This window comes from Phyllostomus hastatus, unplaced genomic scaffold, assembly GCF_019186645.2.
Source record: "Phyllostomus hastatus isolate PE091 unplaced genomic scaffold, TTU_PhHast_1.1 phas_contig_1, whole genome shotgun sequence".
NCBI lineage: Eukaryota > Metazoa > Chordata > Mammalia > Chiroptera > Phyllostomidae > Phyllostomus > Phyllostomus hastatus.
In genome coordinates, this window is record NW_025333498.1 from 19946993 (window position 1) to 19966299 (window position 19307).

A 19307-nucleotide genomic window follows, 5' to 3' on the forward strand; every position below is an offset into this window, starting at 1 on the left:
GGGGAAGAGATGATCAGAGCACGCTTTAGAAAAGTTTCTCTGGTGCATGTGCATGAGAGACACCAAACAAGGAAAAGGACGAAGGCGGGAAGACCACTAGAGTAAAAGAAGTAACAGTGATGGTGGCGAACGCAGTAGACAGCCATCTAGATTGGAAGAAAGGAACAATTATGACAAGAATGTGCATATGAGCCTGTTATGGAAAGTCAGATGGGAAACATTAGTAAATTTGACTTTCTGGGCTACTTTCCTAAAGTTTGGGAAAAATAATTGTAATCTAACCAGTCCCTTTAAAATTTAGTTCAAAATACAATATTTTAGCTCCCCTTGAACTATCCCACCAAAACTTATTGCCTTACAACAAGTATTTGATTTTTTACCTATTATTATTCATACTTACAGATTAATCTTATATTTACATGATATCAATAACATAAACTACCACATCGCAAACATTGTGCTATGCCCTTTACTTACACCAGCGCATTTATTCCTCAGTACACCCCCTCAGCTATGAACTGCTATTTTCTTTATTTCACATGTGTAGGTACTGAGGTAAGGAGTTGTTACATGGCTTTATTAACATTCACAGGAGAGCAGAGATTTGAATTGAGGCAAGTCTGGCCCCAGAATCTGTGCCTTTTGCTACTCAACCATACTTGAAATTTTCCTTTTCATGTGTCTTTTAAAGTTACATGTATTTCAAAGTAGAATGCCAAGGGAGAAAAAAGTCAAAATGGATCAAATAGAAAGCAAATTGCAAGATGACAGATTTAAACCAAAACATACCAATAATTACATTAAGTGCAAAAGGTCTAAATACCCCAATGAAAAGATAGAGATTGTCTGTTTGAATAGATAAAAATGCCAACTAAATTCTTACATAATGGATTTTGCTCTATCACACTGTGTTTTCCCTAAATTTTCCTCTTTTTGCACTCTTCCTACCCCTACCTCCTCATGGCCTTATTCCTGATCACAGCCTGGCTGTGGGGAAAATATTTCCTTTGACAAGTTTATCATTTTCTGCATATCCATTTGAAGGGTTCTGCTATAATACACTCATCTTCTCTTGTCTCTCTCTAGAAGTTGAACTTTCATATGGACTGGAGGTCCCAACATATTAATTAAACGTTTCCCACTTCATATAGTACTACTTTGTCACTGGAGAAAAGGCAAAAAGAAATTTGGACAGACCTGAGAAACTACTGCATATTTCAGAAAAATAGATAATGTTGATAGCAAGTGTAAGGTTGGTATTTTAAGTAGAAAAGGCTTCCTCCTTTGGAATGGTCTACATTGTCCTTAGTACCTTTTGGTTCATAAATATTTCTTATAATCATGCTTCTACTTTATCTTCCAGAAGTACTGATTTTAGCCACACTAAGTACTTCCAGAAGTACTAATTAGCCACACTGATTTTAGCCCTAAATTGATGTTTACCATAGTTCACAACAAAGAACTTAGGAAAAGGGGCCAGAAATTTCCCAAAAGAGTGTAGCAAGATGTTTATATTATTGCTCAAAAAACAAAAAAAATGGCTATGCTGCCAAAAGGGCAGAACTACTCATTAAATCCATATTCTTTACCAAGTCTAGATTTGACCCTGAAGGATCTGCCCCACTGAAAGCTGGTCAGCTGTTCACTTTTCCTTTAACAAAATGAAGTTTTAAGCAGTTTCTTAATCTGAGGTTCTTACAAGTAAAGGTAAAAGTATGGCACCTGATACTCATTTTCTTCCCTCAGAGAAGTGAACTTAACTGGCATGGATAGGCACCAGAGTGCTTCCAGCCTGTATGGCTTCCCAAACCTGAAATTTGTGTTAACACCACGTTGTATTACTATCTCAGTCCCGCCTTATAGACAGTCATGCCCAAGTAACTTGTTAAAAAGTACACAACCATGCAAATGATAGGAGCAGCATGCAATCAAAATGTTCTTACCAGGTTTTGCAGGGGCTTCCCTTGAGGGACCCGGTCCCAGGTGACCTGGAGCAGCAGCATGGCACAATCCAGAAGACAGCAAATCAGTCCCAGAGACTGCGTGCTTTAGGAAGACCCAGTGAGAGAAACATTAACTTTTTATCTGCTAATGAAACCACCTTAAGGGCATGGCTTCCATTTAACTAAGGGACCTCTAACCCCGATCATATGGAAAAGCAGCTAAGTATACTGGGGTCATGTTGTATTAAAATTAAATGTCTTGCATTAAAGTTGAGCGGAGGAGGTCCTCTCCTTGGGGGCAATTAGTAAACAAAATCTTGACACCTTTTACTTCATTCATTTGTTTCTTCCCCTAGCCCCCTCTTAAGTTAATTAATTATAGTCCAGAATATAAAAACAGCTATGTGCTCGTTTTCTCTTATATTTGATGTTTATCCCTAAGAAAGAAAAAAGAAAACCTATAGGAAGGTATTAATCTACTTAACATTTCTAAGTACGTCATCCAAAGGATTTTGTTTTTTTAATCTTACATATGCTCAGCAGAGTTACTGGCAAAAACTGTACATTTTCTTCATTTCATCCTTTCAACATCAAATAGTAGGCAGCAAAAATTGGATCAGACTTCAAAGCCTGCTGTGGGCTCCAAGTCACAGAGAGACGCCTCCATTTCACATATTGAATTCGAGCAGGATATCAAAGTGCTACCAAAGAACCTCGGGTCCTTGCTCAGAAAGAGGCTCTAACATCTGTAGAGAGTGGAGTGCACAGACAAATCACCTCAGGGAGCAGCTAGCATTTATTCTCAGCAGCAAATTTCCAGGCTTTTGATTCTCTCTTCGCTGTACCTCCCTGTCTCTGCTGAACCAAGTTCTTTAGCAAGCTGGGCTCTTGTCTTGAAGACTTCAAAATATTACTAACAGTTTTATGTTTGCATGGCTGGGCCAAGCAGCCACAGACAGCCTACACGCCCACAGACTTGGACGAGTCTGCAATAAAGATACACAGTTACTTCAGAATTAAGTAACCCAGCTACCTTATTTGGATATCCTGTGAAGACATCGTACCCTTTTGGAGAGCTCTGGGCTTGTGAATGCCTAAAAACAAAAATAAAAATAATCATAATTGTTAAAAGGCTTGAAAATGATCATTAAAAAACTTAAAAGAGAGCTGTTTAATTGAGCTCCCACTGTTTCCGGTTGAGCCCTTGGTTAAAAAAACATGGTGTTGCTCAGACATCCACAGTCAGCCTGAGCACCTCAGACCCATGAAACTGCCCTTGCTAAAGTTGTGTGATTCGCTCTTGGGCTTTTACAAACTTCACCAAGAAGCCAACCAAGTTGATGCTAAGGATGCACTACCCACCCAGCACATTAATCACTTTAGTTGTTAAATAATTCAAAATAGATTCTGTAGTCAGATACGTTTGGGAAATGCTGAGTTGAATAGAGTTTAAGAGGTTTCCTTAATGCAGGCATGATCTTTTACAGTCACAATACGTGTCTATGGATTTCCAAAGTAGGGTAGGGGATGGGGAATGCAGAGTCTCCCGAAACTAATTTGACCAAGAACCTTAAAAAGTGATAACTTATTAACATCTATCAAAATGACTGTTACATGGAGCAAAGTATGGACAAATCCATTGTGTTTCACCCCCAATTTCTTGTAATTGGAACATGTTATATCAAGTGTGATAATCATAACACACTGTTCAAATAGAAGCCAGCTTCTACAGTTCCTTTCAGGGGAACCTAGCATCTTACTGTATTTTGTCAGCGGACGGCTGACTAGAGGCAGGAAAAGCTGGGCTCTAACCCCAGCCTCTAGGTCTCTAATTCTCATTCTCTCTCTCTCTCTCTCTCTCTCTCTCACACACACACACACACACACACACACACACACACACACAATCCAAAAACGTGACGATAAATTTCCACAGCATTCTGGACTCTAGTTTTCTTCATCTATAAAATGAGGGGATTGAGATAAATTATTCCTTGGGTCTCTTTTAGTTCTACACTAATAATCTTAGTGTTTATTTATACTGACAAATTCATTTTCTGAGAACAGTTCATGGATATTAGCTTCAAAATGCATCTATTTAGTAGACTATAGCAATAAACCCATTTTAAAAATATTACATCAGTACCTGGGGAGAAGGGACTATGATGACATACTTAATTTGTGTGGATACTTGTTCAGCATGTCTCCCACTATGGAACGTAAGCTCCATGAAGGCAGGGACTAGATCTGCTTTATTTTATACTCTATGTCACACCTAATCAGCAACTGGTACATTGTAAGTGGCTCAGTAACATTAGGCAAGTTGAATGAATACAAGAATGCCTAGTGGACCCCCAAATATGGGCCATGAAGATCAGTTAGTATACCCTTAACATTAAAATTAAAGTAATTAGCATTTATATAGCACTTCATATATGAAAATACTTTTATATATCCAATGAGAGTTTCACAACCATTTGAGCTAAGAACTTTAATTATCCCTATTATATAGATGAAGAAACTGAAGTCCAGAGAGGGTAAGGGATTTCCCTGGGAATCAAGGCAAATATTCGCCCCCCCCATTGACCCCCTATTTTTCTAACTCCTGATCCTCTGCTCTTCCTCTGAACCAGTACACCTTCTACGCCTCTGTGCCTCAGCCCGCGGGACTCATTCCTGTCATTCTAGGTACCGTGTTTTGTTGTGGGCAATGCTCGCCCATGTTTTTGTGTGTGTTATACATGGGATTATACCCCTTTATTACACTCATGGTGTGTAATCATTATACCCATGTGTAATGCACATCCTTATTTTTCTCTCAAGAATTTAGGCAAAAAAGTGCGCATTATACATGGCAAAATACAGTAAGTCCCAATGGCTGTGGGATACCTCAAGAACAGGCTCATCCTCTAGGAGTCCTGGTGAGATTAGAGAAAATCTAAGGAAGAGAGTTTGCCTGTTGAATCACTACGGAGACTCCAGTTTCTGCCTTTCCTGCTGCCACAAATAAATGCAGCTCTTGGGAACTCCTCTAGCTTGCATGGCTTCTCAGGATCAAAAGGCCAGTGGCAGACACCTTCCAACTCTCTGCTGGGGGTCCGCTCATCAGTTTGACTCCCTCCTCGTTCAAGTCTTCGGAAAAATCTAAAGCAGATTAATGTAATGTTTCTATGTGTTACTTGGTTTTAAAAAGGTGAAGGAGGGGTGGGTAGTGTCCACAGGCAAATAGATGAGAAAATAGTTGATTAAGCAAAGTTAAGCAGGTTTCTTCTTGAGAGGCTTTCCAGAACTTTTAATTTAATAATACATACAGTGAAAACTCAGAAGAGGAAAAGAATGGGCAGCATTTCCCAGATGTTATTTCAGCAATGGAACCCTTCTCCCATGGAGCATGTCAGGGGTCCATTGGTTCTTGTAACATGCCTTCTTTATAACATGCCTTAGGAAACACCAATTTGGACACTGCTTGTGTGAAATATTTTCCAATTTGCTTTTAAAAAGTGGTATACGTCAATATTCTTCAAAAGTGTAACTGCTTGAACTCCTCAGCCATTTCATCAGGCAGGTTGTCATTTGCCTCGGGGACGAGACTGGCAGTAAGTGGACAACGCTCTGCAGGGGTCACACCCAAAATACAGTAAAACACAATAATGACAAGCAGCCCACGCCTACATGGCACCAGGCACCTGGCAAAGCTGGGATTTGCGGACAGCTCATGGAACACCTCCAACACCGGTTTTACAGGAGAGGGAATTAGGACCAAGAAGCTCACGACTTCTTCATGTCATAACTAGTAAAGAGTTCAGCATGAGACCTGCTGATATAGAAAAGGAGACCCCAAAGGGAAATTACAGACTCAGGCAAGGATTATCAATTGCTGATAAAACCTTTAGACAAATGGTTGACAGGGAATGGGATATTCATATGGTGCCAAAAAACCACCATACACATTCCTTCCTTCAGGTCACAAGGGGAGTAGCAGGTAAGTGCCCCTTGGAGGAGTTAGGAGGTCACGTTGGATCAACCACGTTGATCCAGTGCCAACCTCAGCACCACTCACGTCCAGACCACGCTGTCTTGTGATGTGAGGCAATATAAAGATTGCAACATCTCCCAGGATATTTATATTTTTTCTTCAGGTCAAAATCATTTAACTTGAATCTAATCAAAACTTTAAATCTAATTTGCCATTTACCCAAAACACAGGGTACAGAGGGCAACCTAAGACCACAAAGAATCGAGCAGACAAATGTTAGAAGGTGAGCTACTTTACAGGATAGTTGGCTTGACCTCTACAACTGGGAAAATTTGACTATGGACTGGTATTAAATGATGTTAAAGAATTATTCATTTTAAAAATGTGATAATTGTGGGAGGGGGGACTGGATTGGGAGTAAAAAGGAGAAAACTGTATTTGAACAATGATTAAAATAAAAAAATAATTTAAAAAATGTGATAGTGTCTTGAATTTGTAGGAAAATTTTAAAAAAGTAACACTGTCCTCAGCCTCCATTTGAAATCACATGCCAAACAGCAGAAGCAGAGATTGGGTTACTGAAGGGTAATGAATAGGAGGTCGTTTCTCTATGTAGCTTTGCTGCGTACGTCTAGGGCTCTTCCAGCCTCTCAGAAGCTGTGATTGGAGTCTCAAGCAGACTGCCTCCAGGGCCTGGCTGCCTGGCTGTTCGCTGCCATCAGTTCATTGAACTCTGAGTTCTAGGGGTGACAGAAACTCTCAGCCACCATAGAGAACCCTTCTGCTGAACATCTGCCTTGAAAACACCCCAAAATGAAACTCGTGTCTAATTCCTTCTTCAGAAACCTTGATCCCAGTGCAAGTGGGTGAGAGGCAGAATGAGAGCTGCAGCGCTCCTGAGTACCCGGCTGCCGAGAATGCCCCAGCATCTTTCTTCCTCTGCAGCAAAGATCCATGAGGACAGCTGGCTTTGTCATGCTGGGCTGGCGGCACTAGGTGAAGTCACTCTGTTTAGGTGACTGACGCTCTGCTTTGTGGCTCCAAATTGCAGTTTGCCTGTTTGTTGAGGGGTGATGCTTTTTGGGGGAGCTGAGTTGTACTAACTAAACTTGAAAGAATCATATTTGGAAAATTGAATGCCAGTGTGTGATTTTACAGCAAGTAGTGTAATCTGGACTACACTTTCCCCCTCACTAATTGGTTGATATGCTCTGGAGAATGAATTACACATCAGAATTAGAACAAAGGAAGCTGGTCTTTTAACTGGCCTTTTTTGCTTTAGGGTTAGAGTCAATAACATTTTTCTTGGATGGGAGTAGAGACAGTCTGGTTATTTTCTGATTCTCCATTTTCTAAACTTCATTTAAATTTCTTTGTGTGATTTTTATTAACTTTGATAAAATTGGCAAGATGATCTTATCTTCGATCAATTATAATTTAAAATGGTTTCTGAACAAACTGAGAAACCCATTAGTCATTCACACTTGAGAGCATATTCTAATTTCAAAGCAGGATAGGTTGAAGCTAATTCATTGTGGGTTGATTTTTCTTAGTTTCCTGCTGTCTCTAGATTTGCAAGTAGTTCTCATTGTATACTCATGTCTTACTTGACAGACCTGGGAGGAAGGCTCATCAGCATAATCAAGCAAATTTATTCCTGCTTCTTGTATTTCGTACATGGAGATTTTAGTAAGAGGTCAATTTTTGTTCCCAAGAAGCAGTGGTCCATCCACCCTGCAAAAGATATGCTCAGACCAAGATTTCTTTTTAACATAATAGGATGTAAAGTTTTAGGCAAGTCATATGACTTCCCTTATGGAGGTTATTACAGTGAAAGATCATAGAAAACATAAATATCTTCAGAAATGGTTTCAGTAAGTTCAAGTTCTGAAGGTAGATTAAGACATTTAAGGCACGACATCAGAGAAGGGGACACTGCCCTGGTGAAACATTCCTTGCCCACCTCAGAGCTAACCAGTGCTCACAGGATGTCCATATGAACTGGCCACAGGTTGAACCCCGATCGGCAACTTGAGTGTTCTTATTTAGTTCTTAGACGGAATGTGAACATTCTAAGGGGTGCAGGTATAAATGTGGAACAATACATTTGAATCTCTCCACGTTGTCACTATGGATCTGCTCTTCTCTGGTTTGCATCAGCTACGTGTCAGTTCATGTTTTTATGTTTATTTAAATAGCACTGGAGGCACAGAGGATTGTAAGGTAATAAAATGTTTTAAGGACACAAATTACTGTGTTAAGTTCAAAGTCTCCCAAAATGTCTAAGTTAGTGCATCTTTTATTACAAAGACTGGAAAGCTAGGGTTTCTAAAGTGCTGTTTTGTGTTCTGTATACTACCACCACCACAACAAATAAGCATTTGCCAAACACCCACTAAATCTCTTTAGGTCTTCATACTTTCACACTTCTGCCTGGGATGCCATCTCCTTTCCTGCTCACAGGACCATCACATCCTCACCATTTAACTTAGGTATCAGGTTCTCTGAAGAGTCTTTCCTGCTCCAAACCCACCCTGGCCACCTCTTCTACTCTGGGCAGAGTTGGAGGCTCCCATGTGTATTTGCATAAACTGTTGGGCATAAATACACTAAACAGTTGGTTCTGGAACTGACTTGTTTCATGTCACCCGACCAATTAAAAGTGTGTGCAGGTGACCTTTAATGGAGTTTGGTCAAGGGAGAGAGAGCAAAGAAGAGCAAGTACCACTTGGCTTTCGAGACACTAGAGCAGTGGCAGACATCTGTTGGTGCGTTCATCAGTTTTGTCTCTTCTTCTTTATATTTTAGTTGGTGAAAGTGCTCCAAATTCCCACATGGTCTGAATAGTCACCTGTCACTAATCAACATTCTTTAAAAGAACTGATGCAAAATGTTTCACTTTTTTCCTTTTTTGGATTAAAAATACTTTTTTTCTGATTAAAAAATGATATATATTCACTGATGTACTCTATGCATTACAGATATTCAAGAGAAGAAAATAAAAATCGGGGATCACCTCCACACCCAGATATAATTACGGTTAGTGCCTTGGTGTATGCTTTGTCAGATGCTTTTCTACGCACATAATATACATTTTAAAACAATGGCTTATAATATATTTACTATTTTAATGTACCTTTTGTAATTATGAGTATCTTCCCATATATTTGTGTTTAATGTACACATATGCAAGTATGCATGTATGCCGTATTTATGGCTGTGTAGTATTTCAGTAGGTGATTATCATAAGTGGTTTAACTAGTACCTTATTTTTGGATATTTAAGGTGTTTATAGTTTTACCACATTATAAATAATGGATCATTAAATATTCTGTGCATGTAGTTATGAGTACTTGTCCAGTTATTTCCCTAGAATAAATCTTAATGTAAGGCTATTAGGTCAAAGGTGAACAAGTTTTTTTTTTTGCTTAAGTCTTTTGAATTACATCATCAAATTTTTCTTTATAAAGAAAAAACAAAATGAAACAAAACACATATCCACAAAATTATGAAAGGGCCCATTTCCCATCATGTCACCAATGCTGACTAGTATCAGTCTCTTTAATTTTGCTTACCTCTTGGGGGAAAAAAAAGTACCTCATTATTATTTTAATTGGTATTTCTTGATTTCCAAGGGGGGAAAACATTATTCCTGGTCTTTAATATATGATGTGAAGGAAATACAAAGAGCATAGGAAAAGTGAAAACAAATAATAATACTGCAAAATAAAATTACCACTTTTGTAGAAAAAAGGAAACTAGAAAGCATGATCACAGCTTTTCTATTATTTTTTCTCATTAGGTTTGGTAACTTTTATAGGGATTTTGAATGCACACCCTACATCATACCCCCGATAAGTATCATTGCTGAATGAGTGGAACACGCATGCTATACTTAAAATACTTATATATATCGATTTTGTTTTTGCTCTTAGAGACATAATTATTTTAAGTTTTAGAATATGTCTTGAGGACAAATTCATCAAAAGGACTTAAAAAGGCTGATAAATGTTTCATAATGCCACTGCTCTATGTTAGCACTACTTAGGTTTATGTACTTATGCTATTTTCCAAATCCCACTGAGCCCTTTAAATGTAATATGTTTGCCTCATTGCTTTTCCCTAACCGTGAGCCCGTTCAGCCTTAATTTGCCACCTCTTGCATTCTCATTCTTTTCCTACTTCACCACTTTTGTGCAGGCAGCTGTCACTATGTAGTCTAGGGAAGGCAGAAGACTTTTCTTCCTTCTGCTGAGACTGCTTGCTTTGTTGAACAAAAGGACACCCGACTGTAAAACCTACTCCAGTTCTTTGATGGCAAAGTGGCTGGAGAAATCCCAGCCTCAGGCCCAGTGATAGATTTAAGACGCAGGAGTGAGCACCATCACCTGAACTAACGCGTGGTCATGGGCTGAGGGCCACAGCACAGCCAGAATGGCTGAACAGTGGTTTACTACACTGAGGACTTGAATGGATTGTCTTGCTAATCCTTACCTCAGTGCTAGCAGCATCAGTTCCTCCAGGGCGCCCATTTCACAGGCAGTGTGAGCTATGTAACCTGTCCAGGTCACACTAAGATACAAACCCAGATCTGGTGGACATGAAGTCGATGCTGTCAGCATCCAGTGCTGTTTCATTACTGGACTCTTCCAGATAGTCATCACACAATTGCATTTGGAGCTTAAGGAATGACACCTGGGAGACTAATGTTTAGTTCCAGAAACTTGCAGGAGGCAGATTAAATTAAGCCCAGCTGTATCTGCACGTACCCCTTGACCCACGGCCTGCTGACCTTTTGCTTACCTTGTGTCTGTGGACTAATATGAAAAGTATGCTCACCTGTCCTACTCTCACGGCTCTAATTTGGTGGCAGGCCTTCTGAGGTTCTGTATGATTATAACAATGATGTAAATTACATGCACGATACAAGGTCCTCAGAGCCTCACAGGCATCGTTCATTCATCCCACAAACACCTGTTGAGCACCTTCAACTTGTCTCCTACTGTTATTGGGGATGTAGCATAGGGATGGTATTAAGATCCTACATTCTAGATGAGGCAGATCATAAATTAAGAAATAAATAAAAATGAAAACATCAATAAAAATGGAAGTAACTACCAAAGAAGAAAATTTAAGCAGGGAAGGGGTACAGGAAGTGCTGGAGGCAGAGTCTGTAGTTTTAGACTGAGTGGCTACAGAAGGTGAATCCGTGGGAAGTCCATAATAAGGAAATAGAAATTGATGTATTGAATATGTTTTTAACCTAAAGCTCTTAGAGGGTAAACAATTATATGTTATGGCACATAGAGGTCGGAGGACTATTGTAAACACTTGGTAAAGGTTTAGCAACACACTTCATGATACATACTCATGACATACAAATACATATTCATGATGTATTAGTTCCAAAGAACTTGGGCTAGAATTGCCAGATAAAATAGAGGCCACTCAGTTAAATTTGAATTCCAGGTACACAATGCATAATTTTTTAGTATACAGTTTTTTCAAATACTTCTTGGGACATGCTTAAACTGAAAAAAAAATGTGTTGTTTATATAAAATCCAAGTTTAAGTGGGTATCCTGCATTTTCATTTGCTAAATGTGGCAACCTCAACTTGGACAAATCAAGTACCTCAGTCCCTTCATCAGCAAAATAAAAATATAAATTCTTGCCAAGGATTACATTTGTTCTTTCAGGCAGAACAAAATAAAAACATAAGACAATAGGATTTCTAAAGGATTAAATTTTAAAAAGTATGCACAGTCAGAATTTTGAAATAAAACACACACTAAGGAAGGTGTTGTACTTATTGGTTATAACTTTGTACTTTTAAAAGACAAATCCCTGAATTTGGAAACTTTAGGCTTGAGAGAAGGGACAATGATAATGGCTGGTGTATAAAGTAGTCCTTTCTGTAAATCGTCTCTCCTCTGGGTGGGGTCACAGGGTAATTTGTGAGTTGAGTTACTTGTAACTAACTCATAGTTGTAGCATTTTAAAGACTGAATTAGGCCATGGCATAGATCTGTGGAGGCAAAGGAAACCTCAGGGACCATTTAATACATCTTTTTCATGCTGTAAGTGGGGAAACTGAGTCCAGGGGGAGAAGGGGTGATGTGACTTGTCCAAGTGAGGCAGAGGGGAAGAGAAAGGTCTAACACCCACATTCCTTGCACAGTGCTCTTGTCACCCCCCCAAAGAGCTTTCTTCCTGTACTAATTCTCAAAGCGGCACTCAGGTCGGGGGAAAAGGAGCAAGGAGCTCTACCCTGAGGTGTGCGATGAGCGTGCACCAAATGATGAGGCCCTAAGACAGGTGAGGTGGGGGTGTGAGGGGAGGGAGGAACATTTTAGGGAACTTCAAAAAAATGGAGTGAAAAAGTCTAAACCAGATTGTGGGTGGAGACTAATCAGCAACGTCACCATGGAGGAGCTGCAGGGCAGACACCACGCAGTGGGACACCGACGTGGGCAGACACTAAGGTGCAGTGGGACGAGCGTCAGGCTCTGAAGAGAAAGTGGCTTATGAACTGCCCTGGCTAAAGGGAGGAAGTAGCACTAACTTGTTTTTTAATTTTAACTTTTTATTTTTAATTAATTTCAGATTTGTAGAAAAGATGCAAGAATAGTATAGGGAATTTTGTATATTTCTTTGCAGATTCTCCAAATATTAGCAATATACACCTTTACTTCATTTCCTCTCTCTCTCTCATTATGTGTATACTGATATCTATACCTACACGCATATAGTTTTTTTCTGAACTATTTGATTGTCAGTTGCACTTCATATCATACTCCCTTATCCCTAAATACTTCAGTGTGTGTTTCTTAAGAGCAAGGGTATTTTTTGTCTATAATAATCAAAATCACAAAGTTAATATTAATATAATACTATTATGCAATGTATAGCTTGTATTCAGATTTTGCCAATTGTGCCCATGATGTCTTTATAGCAAAAAAAAATCCTGGATCATGCCCTGAATTCCACTGTCAAGTTCCTTGAGTCTCCTTTCACCGGGAACGGTCCCTCAGTCTTCTTCCGTGTTCCACTGTGAGGCCTACAGGTCAGTCATGTTGGAAGAGGTCTCTCTGTTTGGTCTGCCTGCTGCTTCCTCATGATTAAATTCAGGTTACACACATTTGGCAAAAAACCCACAGAAGTGGTGTTGTATTCTTCTCGGTGCGCCCCATCAGAAGGCACGTGCTGTCAATTTGTCCGATTACTGGTGGTCCTGACTTTCATCACTTGGGGGTAAGGGGGTTTCTGCCAGGTTTCCCCATCATCCTTTTGTAATTAATGAGTATCTTATGGAGACTTACTCTGAGACCATGAAAATAGCTGTTACAACTTAAACTTGCACACCAGTTTTAGCATCCATTGATGATTCTTGCCTGAAACAACGATTACTTTGGTAGCTGCCAAATGGTAATTTTTTTATTATTTCTTCTGTATTTATTACTTGACATTCTATTGCAGTGAAAAGCTTACTCTGTTTCTCCCTCCTCGCCTCCCTCCCTTTCTCTTTTCTTTTTTTCCTCTTCTTTCTTTAGCTCTCTCTCCCACACTCAATCTCTTTCTTTCTATCAATGTGGTTCATGAATTCTTATTTTATTCCATATACTGTTTTTTATTATCACTTTTTACTCTGACTCAGTTTGGCACTGGCTTAATTTTAAAGATTTGGGAGTAACAGACTTCAAAATGAGTACTTCAGGGGAAAGGTATAATACTAAGGACGACATAAAGAAAGGTGGGTTCCTCAGAGATAACAACAATACCTCTCCCTACCGCCACTAGACAGGAGTGCTGTTGTGTGTCAGATGGGGTGTCACACGCTTTGTGTACGTTAACTCTTTTAACATTCATGACCTGGTCAGGGAGATGTTGGGCCATTTCTTCTTCCATTTAAAGATGAGGAAATGAGGGCTCTGAGAAAATAAGTAGGCCATCAAGATCTCACCCTTAGCAGTCGCAGGTCTAGTGGACTCCAGGCCCCTGCTCTGGACCACCACACAACCCTATAAATAGGTGTGGAAACCCTCAGGAAACTGTAAGGTCTTAGAAAGAAGGCCAAACTGTTCCTTAAGGGGGCTGGACATTTTTTCCAAGATCTAAAGAGTCATCTGAACTTTTTTTCATTTTTACAAATGGGGCAGTTGGAACTGTCTACAAGTCTGTCATCACTCTAGGAACTTCCCCAACCTGGTTGGTGGAAACTGGCCAGCCCTGCCTGAAATCCAGCGAGGAAAACATAAAGAAAGAGCTCATTTGTGCCAGTGTCAGCTGACAGAGACCCAGAAAGACGTGCTTTGGCCAAGTTACCCAGGGAATCATCCCCGTGGGTCAAGACAAGTAAAAGCCAAACTCAGGAAGAGAGGAGAAAACTAAGTGAACAGTACAGCAGAGGTTGTTTAAGAAGTTCAGTGTCTGATTCCATAGATCCCGGGTGAGGACAGGGCTGCAGCCTTACCCTCCCTGCAGGCTAACAGACCAGATCCTTCTTCCTGCTACACTAGCACCGCCTCCGCCGCCGCAGCGCCACCACACCACCACACCACAGCACCACTGCACCGCAGCTTTTAATACCAAATTTTAGATTTCCTGAGAACGAGGTTAGGGGAAAGAAGTATGTATGCAGTATGCCAGTGAAACTAAGGCAAAGCACAGTTGGATCTGAGAATAATATCTCTTCCCTCCCAGAGGAACAAACTAAAAATAAAAGACAACGAGGTGCCTCCTGCCAGCCAGTAAATCCAATAAGCAGAGAAGATGCCTCAACCTGGCACTGGGTAGTTAACAGTCAGCCTGACTCCCTCCACCAGAAAGCGGCCATGTGGTTCTCAGAGCTAACAGCTGCCAAGCAGAACCCCTCAGATTAACCCATAGGTGGTGTTGAACCACTTCCCATTAAGATATTTGCAAAGCAAACAAAAATGATAGCCCCAGTCTGAGTGCTGGGAGCCAGCCAGGAGTGCTGGCTGCTCTTGTTGACACGAAGCGCTCTCCGGGGAGGGTCTGTGCCAGAGCTCGGAAGGCCACTCCTGCCTGCGTCTCCAGACTGTTGATCTTAGGCCATTAGAATCCTGGTATCAGGGACTGTTTATTATCTAATTTCCCAATCACAGCAGTCGCCAGAGCTCTGTTTCACCAGAGCTCTCTATTCCTCTCTGTTTCCCGACCTGACCCACACCATTCAGATGAAAAGAAAAACTTCATCCCTCCTCCTGTTTTGTCTACTCATCAAGGAGACAAGTCTGAGAAGTTACTGAGATGCACAGAGAGAGAGAGTGCGGCGTGACTACTGTCAACAGTGTCTGTGGCAAACACTTGCTCAGGTTCCTTCTTAATTTAAAGTGACTGGGGCAATGCTAATGGGAAGTATGTTGGCATATCTGCATCCTACAGGTAGGAGCCAAGAGCCCTTTCATTCACACAACACTCTTGGAACTGAAATGCTAATATGTTTTCCCTTCTAACCCAATGAAGAATATGAAATAAAGTTAATGTCTGTTGAAATGTACAAAGTTTATTTTTTTTCAACCTGTAGGATTATACTCTTGTTTTTTTTTAAGTGTCACAATGAAATACTTTTATACAGAATTCATTTTTACGCAAATATTGTTTCCAACTTGAGTAAGTTTTCTTTTCTCAAGTTTCTTCTTTCAAAATAGCCTCAGTATGCAAATGTATTTTGGTCAAAAATTCACTCTGAGTCTGAACATAGCAAAGCTTTGATGAGGATGTGACAAAGTAGATGTCAGAGATGTGCTGAATTTTTAGAATTTCCTACACCCACAAAATGGGCCATGTAGGAAGGGAACAAGGGGTGGTGAAGTGATCAGAAGAATTTGCCAGATTTTGTCATTAGTTGAAATTGTCCTTTAGCTTATAAACCAGAACTTTAAGAGATGTAGGTATTGATTGTGGAAGGAGAGAGAGAGAGAGAAGAAGAAGAAGAAAAAGAAGAAGAAGAAGGAGAAGTAGTAGTAGTAGTAGGAGGGGGAAGGAGGGGGGAGGAGGTGGAGGGGGAAGGAGGAGGACAATGACAACAAGGATGAGGAGGAACAGAAATGAGAAAAGAAGAGGAGAAAAGAAAGGCAGAAGGAAAGGGAGAGAGCTAAAGAGAGATTGAGATTTCTTTAGAAAAAGTAGAGGTATTACTTTTTTTTTAATAAAAAAGAAGAGAGCCACTTGACATTTAAAATACAAAGTTAAAGAGCAACTTTCTAGACTCTTGAATATATCATTGAGGTTTTAGAGGATGCTGATCTAAATAAAATGAAATGCTGTTGGACCCAAGTGCTCTGTGAATGTGCAAGTTTTCCAGACACAATGTGAGTCCAACCTTGCCGGTCAACTTCGTACAGCGCATGCCATCATTTCCGATGCCAATGTGCTGAGGGATAGATGGACATAAGCACAAGAGTTCATATCCACAGGTGGGGTGGTGTCACAGCCTCAGCTATGTATGAATATGTTGGACATACCAGAAGTTGCTTCTCATACCAAACTATGCAACTTGTTTTTGGAGATGTACCAGGTACAAAAACACTGCCTTGAAGTGTGAATCTCATGTAGGATGGGTGGTCAGGGTACCAAGCCAAACATGTATTCTCATATCACTTATGATTAGGTTCACTACATGCTGGTTCAGAGCAACTGACCATTAAATTAAGATATTAACCACAGACAGCTGTCTGCCAATAACTGAGTTTCTTAAAAAACAAACAAAACATAATTAAGCACCTTCCTAAACTTGGGGTTTATTTTTGAGGTAGGAAGGTAAATCCATTACAGAAAAGTGACACAGTGTTAATAAAATTTCCCTTCATTTATTTTGCTAGCGCTGTTGGCTTTTTGATAAAGCTAGCTTCCTACTTTGTAAAAAATTAATTATGCTCAGATCAAACTCAAGATAAATAGAAAGCATTTTTTGGGAACAAAGTAGTTAAATTTAGCTTTGGACCCAACAAAAATAAAAATTCAAGGAGTGCATATTCATTCATCAATTCATCAATTACTTTTATTTTATGTTTATTGTGGCCAAAGATTCTAGATTTGGTAAGTCATATAAAATGAGTGACAGATCATTTCAGCCCTGGAGTTTATTACCCCATGGATTATACAGTAATAACAGCTAACATTTTTGTGCACTTACTACATGCTAGGTAGTCTTCTAAAAATGTTCTATGGTTTATTCTCATAATAGACATACAAGGTAGGTACCATTATTAGAAATATGCTTAACTTGCCCAAGGTCATTGAGTTAATTGGATACAGAACCTGGGCCTAAAAGAGAAGCAATTTGGCTTCAGAGTCTGTAGCCTAAACTGTTCCCTCTACCTGAATGGTAGGTAGGAATCAAACTCAGATGATGGAAGGGCCAGGCCATGAAGTAAGCAGACTAGTGAGTTGGCGTCAATGGAAAACAGCCTCTACTTAGTTCCGGCAGATTGTTGCTAATTACTCCAATTTTTCAAGAGCCATCAGAAATATGATTATAGGAAATCTTTCTATTTTTATATGGCAGAAACTAATTAAAATTTTCAAAAACATTGTGCAGGCCAAGCAAAATAAAAAGTCTGCAGACTGCATTCTATGCAGTGACTGCAGGTGTGCAACTTTTGGCTTATATGATAAGGGCCAAACATTTTGTGCTGCTTTTAAGGCCTCTCATATTCTGGCTCCCGGCCGCCTCAGTCCCTGCATCACGCCACTGCCACATCCCACCCTCAGGTTTCACCCCGCTGGACACCTCGCCTTTCCAGAGTCTGTACCCACCCCACCCCCGCCCCCGCCTGCATATCCTGCCTTGTGCAGTGGCCCACTCTATTTCTCCCACCTAGGAGGCTCTTCTCCTGGCTCTAGTCTGCTTCAAGGCCCTGCAGAAGGCACCATATAGGTGAGGCCTTGTAGGATGTGTAAAGTATCAACAGGTAAAGGAAGAACTGGCAAGAGTATTCTGTTCACAAGGAACAGCATGAACAGATATATAGAAACAGGAAAACAAAAGACATGTTGAAAACCACCAAGCAGTTCCAGATATTTTGAAAGAGGCCTCTGGTCCCTGGAATCCGGTCCCATGAAGAGAACACTGATTGCTGACATTCCTGACATCCTCAGTCCTTCTAAAAGGGTCCTTTGCATAAGGATCACTGATGATTTAAAGTTTGTTGAAATAGTTCAGATAAATATTTATGTACAGCCATAAGCAAATCCACAAGGAAAAATATAACTCAAAACAGATTTTTCCTTGAAGCTCCTTTCAGCTGGTGATAAAGTTTCTGGCTTCAAAAAGGTTTTGAAAATAAATGTGACCAATTAATATTTTTAAAGTCTAGAAACTCGAAGAAGGCACGGACAATCAAGTAAGCTCTGAAAGTTGTCATTTGAGGGCGTGCCTGTGGAATCCTGGCCATATTGGCAAGGGTGAGTCTTGGGTTCAAAGTCAACCTCAGATTTATCTCTGAGATAAGTGCCAGGAACACAAAAAAGTAAAAATTTGGAGTGTGAGCATTGTTCAAAATGCCTGAAGTGCTGGAATCTTCAATGTTTATTTTTGTCTACAGCTCTAGAACTAAGTCAGAAGGGTCTTGACCCTTCATTTCAGGTTGGCTTTACAGAAACCTTTTAACTGTTAGAAATTCTACTATTGCTGTGGCTACTTCTCTCACTAAGACCCACAGCAGCTCACCATCATCCCTTAGTGAGCATTCATTTTGTGTGGAGAGCTGGGATCATCTCTCATCCTCACAGTCATTTCCTTTTTGCAGCCTAGGATACTAAAGTTCAGAAAGATAAAGGAACTTGCCAAAGTCTCCTAATTTGCAAGTAGTTGATCAAGATTTAAACTCAGGTCTGTCACCAAAGCTCACCCGCTTTATACCTGGAGAAAATAACACAGAGCACTTCCTCTACCACATCCTCAGCACTTTATAGCAACAGGCCGCCAGCCCTGTCGGGGCTCCTTCTGCCCTCTGGTGCCACTGGGGTCCTCTGTGAATGCTTTAGTGCACTAGCTTGGCCACAGAGTAGGGAATTTGCTGGAGGGAGTGAAAGTGGGAGGAAAAAATTAGCATGGGAATTAAAGGGTGGGTGAGGAAACATCCTCCTGATACTGATATAAAAGAAAAATTTTGTTTAATCTTCTTAGCACTGCCACATAGTTCTGCAGTGACCCCCCAGGCAGAGTATTTGTCAAGATGTGTGGCAATCTGTACTGCACAGCCCACATGAAAATCTGGCCCACAGTCGGCCCTGAGGGGAGGCTATTCCTCTGGCTCATCCATTCTGAGGTCAGCCCAATTGGCTCCAAGCCCCAGAGCTGCAAGGATGACACACAGGAGAAATATGTGTTCGCTCTCCCCTCTTGTGAGGTGCCAGCTC

The 19307-nt window shown here is 40.4% G+C and overlaps 1 protein-coding gene across 1 annotated transcript in view; it reads right to left on the minus strand.

The window, feature by feature from the left end:
- Positions 1-19307, minus strand: part of MYO3B (myosin IIIB) — a 386538-nt gene that overhangs the window by 80668 nt on the left and 286563 nt on the right. Inside the window, exons 29-30 of the mRNA XM_045820463.1 lie at positions 2977-3037; positions 1944-2046 (exon numbers count right to left, since the gene is read on the minus strand). Coding sequence (XP_045676419.1) covers positions 1944-2046; positions 2977-3037 — 164 coding nt within the window. The remainder of the gene's footprint in view (positions 1-1943; positions 2047-2976; positions 3038-19307) is intronic.